The sequence below is a fragment of the Myotis davidii genome, unplaced genomic scaffold (genome assembly GCF_000327345.1).
Source record: "Myotis davidii unplaced genomic scaffold, ASM32734v1 scaffold292, whole genome shotgun sequence".
NCBI classification, from domain to species: domain Eukaryota; kingdom Metazoa; phylum Chordata; class Mammalia; order Chiroptera; family Vespertilionidae; genus Myotis; species Myotis davidii.
Genome location: NW_006285042.1, coordinates 27,266 through 38,177, shown reverse-complemented (window position 1 = coordinate 38,177; position 10,912 = coordinate 27,266). Strand labels below are relative to the sequence as shown.

Genomic DNA, 10,912 nt, shown 5'->3' with positions numbered 1-10,912 from the left:
TGAGCTTTGAGGCTTGGCTCCAGCTCTTAGGCCTCCCCGGCTGAAAGTAGGTGTCTGGCCTTTGCTTACAATGTTGCGAATCTGCTGGCTGAAATCTGGTGGTATTTGTTAAAATGTTTCAAACTGCCTGCTCAGAGGCCTGCAGCAGCAGGCAGGGAACGTTGGTTTCCTCCGTCACTAAGGCAAGCAAGCCTCATGTTAGTTTCAAGCTGCCTGGCTGCCGGCCGCCATCTTGACTGGCAGTTAATTTGCATATCTTGCTGATTAGCCAATGGGAAGGGTAGCGGTCATACGCCAATTACCATGTTTCTCTTTTATTAGTGTAGATTCTTTCTTCATAAATACTCTTCGACTCTGGTCCCTATCTGCTGCATCCCTTACTTACCTGACTCTTCCAAATTTTTCAGGTCTCTGCTTTTGTTTCACTTTCTTTAGGCAGCCTTCTCACAACCCATGGTCCCTCTCCCTCTTATATTTTCCCAAAGAATCTGTAATTCCTCATTCTAATTATACTTATTAAGTTGTCCATAGCTGCCTTTCTAATTAGGCTGAAAGCTGTATGAAGACATTTGTCTTGTCCAGCATCATATCCCCAGGACTCATAAAGTGACTGAAACACATTTGGTGGTCAAAAAATATTTGGTAAATTAATAATTTGGCCTAGTGGTACTTGAGTTGCATTGCTTGATATGGCTGAATTCACACAGGTTATAAGGAGAATATCAGCCTTTCGATGTCCTTCCACTTCAAATAATTTCATTTAACATGTGATTTTTCAAAGCAAAGGTGATTTATTTTGTTATCAAAAGCACTGCATAAGATTATCTGGAAAATATAAAATCATCCTGCTTTGTGACACTATCACCACTTTAGAAAATAAAATGGATTATATATTAGAAAAGTCTTTTCATTGCATGCAAAACATTTTTGCTATTATAGTAAAGGAGGTGAAAGAACTTGAAGGAGAGGAATAATAGATGATGGTATATATACATCTATCCCAGCCCCAGGAAATAAAGACTAAGATGCTAGTAGTATGTAACTGGCCCCTTCAATAACCCAATTAGTCCATACAAACAATCCACTTAACACATTCAAACCACGCTTTGAGCCATCAATGGTCATTACTGGTTAGTTTCTACAAAGCAAGGCCATGCCAGTTGTTAAAATTCTATGGAGATTAATCAACAGGGCTACCTCTTGAGAGTTCCCTCCAAGTCAACTGTGGATACATTATTGGTTTTGATGAGTCATCCTGTGACCATACAGGATCTTGGATGCAAGTCCACAAATATCGGGGCATGGCCTGCACACTACTAAAAATAACAAAGATTTCTGGGATGTATTTACTGTCAACCACACTGTCATGTCTATCTGTGGCTCCAGGACTCATTAGTGGGGGAATAATAATTTCCTGATGACCCTCACAGAAGGAGCCTGTGAGTACTTCAGCCTCAAACACGTAGATCAGCTTATCTGTAGTAGATGTTTTCTTGACCGGGTATGCTAGGTTTCTGAGGTTCTTGATGAAGTATATACCAGCTCCATACTGTGGGTCTGATAAAAGAACAAAAAATGTAAACGGTTATTATGATCTGCAGAAACATATTGCCCTATTTGGGTACTAATAAATATTCGCTGTCTAGTCCTCCAAATAATCACTATTTTTTGGTCCCAAGTCCCTGTGTCTGTAGCAAAGATACCCAAAGTTGTTCCTTTAAGACACATTATCACTGATATCATCAATATAATAATAGCTTACATTTAAATATAGCTTCCTTCTTTCCTTCTGTCCCTCCCCGCCTTCCTCCCTCACCTTCCTCTTTCTTTCTTTAATTTACTTGGGACTTAACCAAACACTGTATCAGGTTCTAGAGCAGCACTGAACAATAGAAATGCAACATAAGCCACACACATAATTTTAAATTCTCTAGTAGCCACATTAAAAAGGGTAAAAAGAAACAGGTGAAATTAATTTAATAATAAATTTATTTAACCTATTATATCCAAATGCTATCATTCTAACATGTAATCAATATGCAAAATTATTAAGGAGACATTTTACATTTTTTTATTTGGTAGCGGTCTTTAAATACAGTGCATATTTTATACTTACTGTGTAATTCAATTCAGATTAAACACATTTCAAATGTTCAACAGTCACAAGTGACTGGCTCATGGCTACCATATTGGACCGTACAGCTTTAGAGCTTCAAAAATGACTAAGACATGATTGCTATTCTCAAAAGTTCACAACGGGAACTCCTCACATGAAATATAGTACAATTTCATGTGGCAAGCAAGTATTTTGAGATAAGTATCAAAGATTTCTTTCCTGGGAGTGTCTTCTTACTCTTTGTTCCTCCACCCACTGAATTCTTGCTACTTATACAGGGGCAAAATATATAAAGCTTAGAACAAAGTCATTTGAATATATATGATACATATCATATATAATATATAATTATTTTTAATTAAAGCAGAAAATATGGTCTTGAAAGTATGGCCTTGACAGTTAGATTTTCTGAGTGAGGAAAAGAGTTTTTTGAATCAAAAGGATAAAAGCCTGAAGGATTCAGCACATGGATTTTATACCACCTATAACAGAAAAGAGAACAACACAAGGTATTCTAAGAGCAGTTTTTTCACTTCAAGATAAATGTTCTTTCCTCCACCTTCTGGGAAGAGAAGAATCAGAGAAGACATAACGAGAACTCACTTCTCTGTCGTACTCTCTCAAGAGTGCCCTGGGAGTCAAGATGGTGAAGAACCAACAGAAACCTCAGAAGAACTAGGGGGACTTCCAGAGTAGAAGGGAGCATTGCCTGACTCCGCTGTTTGCAGCCCCCTCATCCAGCCTGGCACCTGAGTGGAAAGCAGCAATGGCCGGGGAAGATTTTCAGAAGGGGTGAGGCTTTCCACACAAGACCCTACATTTCAGCTTCACTCAAACACTTCGGGGGCTATAGGAGGAACACAAACACGGCCTGGAAAGGAATTCCCTTGACATGAAAAACAGAGTGCCCTGTGTAGACCCTACCTAAGAGCAAAGGGGACTGGAAATTTAAGTAAAGGAAGGTGCTAATGGCCAAAGGTGTTTTATCTAGCAGAGGACTCTGAGAGGCAGAGGACTGATGGGGCCATGAACCAGACCACCCTCCCCTCAATGCCTGTCCCATCATGGAGAACACTGTCAGAAGAGGAGAAGTAAAGGCAAAACCTTGCAGGAATTGAGTCTAAACTCCAAAAGGACTAGGAACACTCTGAAACGACTGAATTCACCTGTCAAGATGGAGTTTTCCACATCTGTTGCCTTGAGAGCATAAAAGGTAGGTGAAGTTCAATTATACAGCCATAAAGAAAACAAGTCCCATACCTGAATTTTGTAGAACTGAATTGGTGTATTTGTTAGAGTTACAGAGGCTGTAACAAAGGAATAGGGTAGTGCAGGAACATAGAGAAGGAAGCAATTCACTGGGTCTGCAGGAGTTGGGGAAGGTGTCCACCAGCAGATGCCATTTGAGCTATGTCTTAAAGGGATAAGAATTTGCAGGGCTGACAAGGGTGAAGAGGGAAGACATTCCACATGCAAAGGCACAGAAGCATGAGAGCATACAGCATACTCAGGAAACTAAGACGTTCATGGCTAGAGTGTTGGGGAACATAGTGAGTTATGAGGCTGGTGAAATAATGTGGGGCTAAGGCCTTCTGTACTCAATTAAGGAGTCTGAGTTTTTACCTTCTAGGTAACTAGGAATGCAGATGCTAAACAGGCATGTAATTTTTTAGCACGATAATTCTGGAAGAGAAAAAGACAGGTTAATAGAGGTGTTTTGAGGCAAAGAAGGACCTGGTAATCATCTAGGCTTATGGGAAGGTAAACTAAGGCAGCAGGAAAAGAGAAGTGAAGCTGTGCTGAGAATTTTATTAAGAGAGAATCTGTGATTGCCTGGATATGAGAGAGAAAGGAAGGAATGGAGGATGATTCAGTTTCTACCTTAGAAGACCTCAAAGATGGTGATGGTATCAGCCAGGTTAGGGAGTATCAGAAAGAAAGAAAAAAAAATAGCCTATGTCTTAAGGAAAAACATGGCCAAGAAAAGAGTTCAACTGGAGTTGGCTATGGGTCCATAGGTAGAAATGTCCAACAGATGGTTTGAAATATGGACCTGCAGGTCAGGAGAGAGAGGTGGTTACAGATGGAGAGGCAATTAGCCATATCTGCCACAGGACTGAAAAGAGGGCACCCGCTGGATTTGGAAAAGAAGAAGATAGTGATGATCTTAGAGTATTTGAGTAGAAGGTGGTGATTGTGTGTGGAGGGGTGGGAAGAGTGGGGTGCAGAGAAGCCAGTTACAATGGTTTAGGAGCATAAGAAGTTGTGAGTTTTTAAGATTGCTAATGAAAGGACCATACCAATCATCACTTTCCTGATTGCACTGGAAGATTTCTTGGAGGGGATTCACTGATCAATTTTTACCTCCAGGAGTTGAGCATGCCCAACTTTCCCCCTAGGTATTGCTTATATTCTCTCTGGGGCAAAAAGATTTAAAAACTCTTTGCTTTCCAGAAACCAAGGATCATACTACATGTTTTGAAGGGTAAAGATGAAGGGATTTCACCGACCAGGCAAAACCAAGCTGCATTGCTAGGTATCTCCCACAATAATTACAAAACTTCTTGGCCTCCTTTGAAGAGATCTAAAGGGGACACTACAGCAATGAAGTAAGTTGTTGTTTTGTTAATCTCCACCCAAGGATGTTTATACCATTTTTTCAGAGAGTGTGGAAAGGAGCCGGGGGTTCGGGGTGTCAGGTCTCTTCGGAAGCGAGAGGGGTGAAAAGAACATCAATGTGAGAGACACATCAATTGGCTGCCACCCGCATGTGTCCCGACTGGGGACGGGGATCGTACCAGGTATGTGCACTTGACCCGAGACCCTTTGGTGCATGGGCTGACACTCTTAACTGCTGAGCCACACCAGCCAGGGGTGTATGCAATATTTTTGTACAACTAAAAAGAGACATGGAAGCCACACACAGAACTCTTATAGCTGAGAGGGATCTTAAGATGTTAGTCACTTCACCGGCCAGATGAAATCTAATTCATTCACTATCAGGCTATAGGAAATGAAGAGAATGGAAGAGAAAAGACCAACTTTATTAAGTTCAGGAAAATGCCCTTTAAATTAAGGGATTAGGATGGTTAGGTAGTGATAATAATTTGCTTGAGATAAGTGGGGTGGGAGGAGCGGGGGAAGAAAGAGAAAGAAAAGCTCCAGGGTACTCTGCCTATAGAACACATAAACACAGAAAGGAGGGAACCTGAACTGTACATCTTACTGCAAATACTTTCATCAACATTAAACCCATCAGCAACAAAATAAATGAAGGAAGCCCTAACCGGTTTGGCTCAGTGGATAGAGCGTTGGCCTGTGGACTGAAGGGTCCCAGGTTCGAATCCGGTCAAGGGCATATACCTTGGTTGCGGGCACATCCCCAGTGGGGGGTGTGCAGGAGGCAGCTGATTGATGTTTCTCTCTCATCGATGTTTCTAACTCTCTATCCCTCTCCTTTCCTCTCTGTAAAAAATCAATAAAAAAAATTTTTTAAAAAAATAAAAAATATATATATGAAGGAAAATAAAAATAAGGACCCTTTCCAAATGACATAACCACTAAATCCTAGTTGCAAATGATCCCCTCACCACAGCAACAGATGCTATTGGTGGAGAGTCCTCTGCTGATGTCTGCTCACCAATTCCCACACACAGTAGCTCCAATAATGAGGGGCTGACACCTACCGCAGGGCACTGAGTATATCCTTTGAAAGCCGACTCTGCCTACCACTTCGCAGAATTGCTGTGGGACTTGCTGAAACAACCGATGGCTCACAGCTTTCCCACGCATTTTCTCTTCCATCATTTTCTTCTTTCTTTGGAAGGCAGCCATGAGAACCATGTTTTCTATCTTCTCTACCTGGAACCCAAGGGAATGAAAATCTGAATAAGAGACTGGAGAACTGTTACTTAAATGGCCTGATGCACTGCTTCAGAAATAAAGGCACTAATGTGCATATAGCTTTGCATGCAATTTGATTTTCATTTCAAGTTACATAGGGGTCTCTCCTGGCCGCAGCCCTCTCCTAGCTTGATTTCTATCTCTTCAAAATTCCCTGCCCCTTCTTTGATAAATTCATTTACTAAAATTGCACTGAACAACCACTGTTAATGAAATGGCCAACAATATATTTACTGTCTTTGCCCTCTTAAAGCTCATAGTTTAGTAAGAGATAAAAATAGGTACACAGCCTAACCGGTTTGGCTCAGTGGATAGAGTGTTGGTCTGCGGACTGAAGGGTCCCAGGTTCGATTCCGCTCAAGGGCATGTACCTTGGTTGTAGGCACATCCCCAGTGGGGAGTGTGCAGGAGGCAGCTGATAGATGTTTCTCTCTCATTGATGTTTCTAACTCTCTGTCCCTCTCCCTTCCTCTCTGTGAAAAATCAATTAAATACATTTAAAAAAAAATAGGTACACAATTATAATAACACAGTGTGATAAGTTCTATTCCAGTCCTTTTATTTTGCATCAACATAGGCAGCTTTTAACTGGGTCTTGATCTATGCTTCTGTATATCCTGACATCATTTCTGTCTCCTATACCTTGGTATCTGCCCATCTCTAGCCTCCTCTCCATCTTATTTCTGAGACTCCCGGTCAAATGAGCAGCTAGCTTACAGGTTTTTTTTTGTTTTGTTTTGTTTTTAGCTATAGAACAAATGGATTAATAACAAGGCAAGTCAAATCTTTCCCTTAATTACATATACCTTTATAACCCGCAAGCCACAGTTTTCAAATTCTTTCTTTTGATCCTGAATTTCTGGAGTTGAAAGCTTTAGACATTTCAGAAACTTATTTTCTTTCATTTCATCTTGGTGTATTGGTTGCTGATCAGTCCACTGTCCTAAACATGAGTAACACAAAACACTTTTTCAATGCTCTGTGAGAGGCAATCCTATATAAAAAAGAGCTAATATGCAAATGGTCATCACGCCCTCAAGCCCTTGGGCCAGAACTGCTCAGACACTGAACACTGGGAGACAGGAATGGGGACCAGCCAGGCACAAATGAGCTCACGAGAGAGGAATGGGGACCAGCCAGGCTGCAGCCTGGGAGAGGGACAAGCCGCCCACCCCGCAGTCCCAGGCGCCAGCAGCTGGGGCTGCGGCCTGGGAGAGGGACAAGCCACCTGCCCTGTGGTCCACGGTCCCCTGTGGCTGCGGCCGGCCTGGGTGAAGCTGGCCGGGGTCATGGGTGCCCGCAGACGACCAGAGGGAGGGAAGCCCAGGTCCTGGATGCCTGCGATGGCCAGAGGAGGGGATCCTGGGTCCCGGGTGCAGGGCAAGAGAGAGGTGGTTAGGGGTGATCAGGCCAGCAGGGGAGCAGTTAAGGGTAATCAGGCAGGCAGGCAGAGGGGTTAGGGGCTATCAGGCAGGCAGGCAAGCTGTTAGGAGTCAGTGGTCCCAGATTTTGAGAGGCAGTAGGACATCCCTCGAGGGGGCCCGCATTGAAGAGGGTGCAGGTCGGGCTAAGGAAGCCCCCCACCCCCGACCCCTGCATGAATTTCGTGCACTGGGCCTCTAGTTTTACAAATAAGGAAATTAAAACCCAGTTATGTGACTTGCCCAATATCACACAGCTAATAAGTAAAGAGGTCCAAGTTATAAACCTGACTTTCACCAGTGCCTTCTGTAAGGGGCAAGGCAGAATATTTGGCATGTACATCACTCATATGCCACTCCCAAGCAAGAAGAGCAAAATTTGGAGATTAAGACTAAATTGTGTCATGTATTTCCTCCCTTTCTCCCTTAACTTCCTTCCTTTTTTAAGTTCAAGGGACTACCTGTGATTGTCCAAAGAGCTCCTTATTGGACTAAATGCACAGGTGGGCAAAATGAAAATACCCCAAAAGGCTTACTTTCTTCCCGTTTGAGTTTGACTTTAGACCAAGTATACTAAAATGACCTAATGCCCAGCACATTTCTAATGGAGTGGGCTCAATTTAACTAAAAAAGAGGATGATACATCCAGAGAAACTCGCTAGAGCAGGGGTCCTCAAACTTTTTAAACAGGGGGCCAATTCACTGTCCCTCAGTCTGTTGGAGGGCCGGACTATAGTTTAAAAAAAAACTATGAACAAATTGTTATGCACACTGCACATATCTTATTTTGAAGTAAAGAAAACAAAACGGGAACAAATACAATATTTGTATTTGCATGTGGCCCGTGGGCCGTAGTTTGAGGACCCCTGTGCTAGAGGGTCAAGTTGTAAATCTGGAAGGCGGGAAGGACAAAACACCATAGCAAAGGAACTCAAAGGCCAGGAAATTTCAAAGGAAGAGACTCTAAATGAAATCTGGAGAGGAATAGTTCACATTGATGAAGTATAGTATTAAGTCCAGTTGACTTGAGTTCAGCAAACATTTCCTGAATAACTATTACATGCCGGGCACTGGTTGGGCACTGGAGATTCAAAATCTACAAACTCTTGCTATCAGAAAAGCTTGCCAGGAAGGATTAAAAGAACAACACAATAGAGAGGTGATGCCTAACTTCTATCATTTAAATTTTATTCTGTTGGATAGTTGATGTTCTCTGTAGTAAGAGCTCATTTCAAATTTATCCATTTTGTTAATGATGATCCTAATCTGGTTAAGAGAGGATGAGTCTGTATGAACCTCTAAAACTTAGTCATCAGCTACTAAAAATGCCACCTTTGCAGCAGAACAAGGAACCGACTAGTCTATGGCTAAGTTGCCAGTAGCTGGAGGAGGGCTCAACCTTATAAATGCAGTTAAAGTGATGCTACAAGCTTTACAGGAGATCAATATTTCTTTGTCTCTTGTTCTCTTGAGAGGTATCAGTGTCGGTTTACATATTCACAGACATTACACTTTAAAAGCTAAGTAGAAATCACAACCTTGGGTCTTATTTTTGCATATGATTTTTGTCCATGTTTTTGGACTCTGAGTTTTCTGTGGAATGTGGATACAACATTTACTGCAAACTCCCACTCATTTTGACCATTTCAGCCTAAATAATTTTTATAAACACATGGTGAAAATAAGGTGTCCTTTAAAATCCTGCATCTGGCCGAAGCCGGTTTGGCTCAGTGGATAGAGCGTCGGCCTGCGGACTGAAGGGTCCCAGGTTCGATTCCGGTCAAGGGCATGTACCTGGGTTGCGCGCACTTCCCCAGTGAGGGATGTGCAGGAGGCAGCTGATCGATGTTCCCCTTTCATCGATGTTTCTGACTATCTCTCTCCCTTCCTCTCTGTAAAAAAATCAATAAAATATATTAAAAAAAAAAATCCTGCATCTGAATTGCTGTCCTAGGTCCGTTCTCCACATTACAACCAGTGATCTATAATACAAGTCTAGTTAGAGTGCCTCTCCTAGATGCTCCCAGAGCACTTTCACCCTCTTTCCTAACTAACCTTGCTTGCTTCTCAGAATCCCCAATTAGATTCTTAGTGAAAACAATGTCCATTTTATCACTGTATCCTCAGCACCTAGAACAATGCTTGGTACATATCATAGATGCAATATTCATTAGCTGAATAAGTGAATGAAATATGCCTCTGTCTCCTAAGGTGGTGTTTCCAATGGTATAATTTCCTAGTTAGCTCTAGGACTATGTTAAAAGGATCTCTGCAGACCTCAATTCCCCATCATCCCGATGGATTTTTGCTCCACTAAATGGGTGCTGTTTGCATGTACTTAATAGTACCAATTAATAATTTATTTTGGTGAGAAGGCTCAAAGTAAGTAATTTTAGGGTTCCTAAGGTTTCCAGCAACAGATAAATGCACTAAAACTCAATTTTAAAAAATCAGTGGCATGTGTCTACATTTGAACGCTCCATCTGCAGAATTAGATATGTTTTTTCCCCCCACTGCCTAGGAGTGGGTTACCCTAGGCTTTCCATGTAATTGCCTCTTAGGTAATCCAAGTCATCATAATAAATCCAATTGTGTGTGTGTGTGTGTGTGTTCATTTACTAATAATTAACCCTGCTGGTAGAAACAGAGCCCCAAAATGGTTATAAAAGTTTATGGCCTAGCACAGAACCTGCAGTTTGCTCTCTTTTCTCTTCCATTCTCTCTCTTATCCACATACAGACATATATCATCACACCCAAAAGGACAGCTGGGAGAGCTGACTTTCCAACTAAATAGTAAGTTACTCACCTGCCAGGCTCCAAAGGGCTCGCTCCTTTTTTTTTGCTATTTCCTCTTGAACTTGATACAGCATTCGTTCAATTTTCATAACCACCCCAATGAGGTCAGCCTGGGCTCCTTTAATCTCTAAAGTTGCCTTTCCTGGACTGATAGTCTCTGTGATAGAGACCCTTGAGGTTTTCTGAAGCTGAGACAAAATGTCATGTTCCTTTTTTCCAAGGGAGAGGATATGATTATTCTCAATGATGTGCTTATCCTGGTGGGTCAGTATCCTTTGGATCCATTCTTCGGCCTCACTCATTTTTTCCTGGTTAGAGCCCATCAGATGGATGGCAGGAGATTTAGCTTTTAGGTCATTTTCTTGGTTCCCTCTGACCTCCTGGGGGACTGAAAAGATTATCATAAACAACCACAGAAGACAGGTGGGTTTTAAACCAGAGCAGAACAATACACCATGGCCAGTGTTTGCCCCAGGATATTGTCACTGTTGTTGGCTGTGGCAGCTTCAATTAAGTACTTTGTCTGAGAGCTGTGTTGGGTATAAAGGAAATTTTAATGTATGGTTTACAGTTTCCCTGAGTTTGGGTTTATCATGTCCTGCCCCTTCTGTGTTGCATTTATCAATTCACAGATGAGTTCACCTTGTGATCTCACTCTGGATGTACCAATTATT

General features: G+C 42.0%; 1 protein-coding gene across 2 annotated transcripts in view; it reads right to left on the bottom strand.

Moving 5' to 3' along the window:
• Window positions 1-771: 771 nt before the first annotated feature.
• The window catches only part of PARP9 (poly(ADP-ribose) polymerase family member 9), a 29,312-nt gene continuing 19,171 nt past the window's right edge, over window positions 772-10,912 (bottom strand). For both annotated transcript variants that reach the window (XM_015558483.1, XM_006755322.2), the window contains exons 8-11: window positions 10,249-10,626; window positions 6,826-6,962; window positions 5,803-5,977; window positions 772-1,557 (exon numbers count right to left, since the gene is read on the bottom strand). In XM_015558483.1, coding sequence (XP_015413969.1) covers window positions 1,181-1,557; window positions 5,803-5,977; window positions 6,826-6,962; window positions 10,249-10,626 — 1,067 coding nt within the window. In that variant the 3' untranslated portion in view covers window positions 772-1,180. The remainder of the gene's footprint in view (window positions 1,558-5,802; window positions 5,978-6,825; window positions 6,963-10,248; window positions 10,627-10,912) is intronic.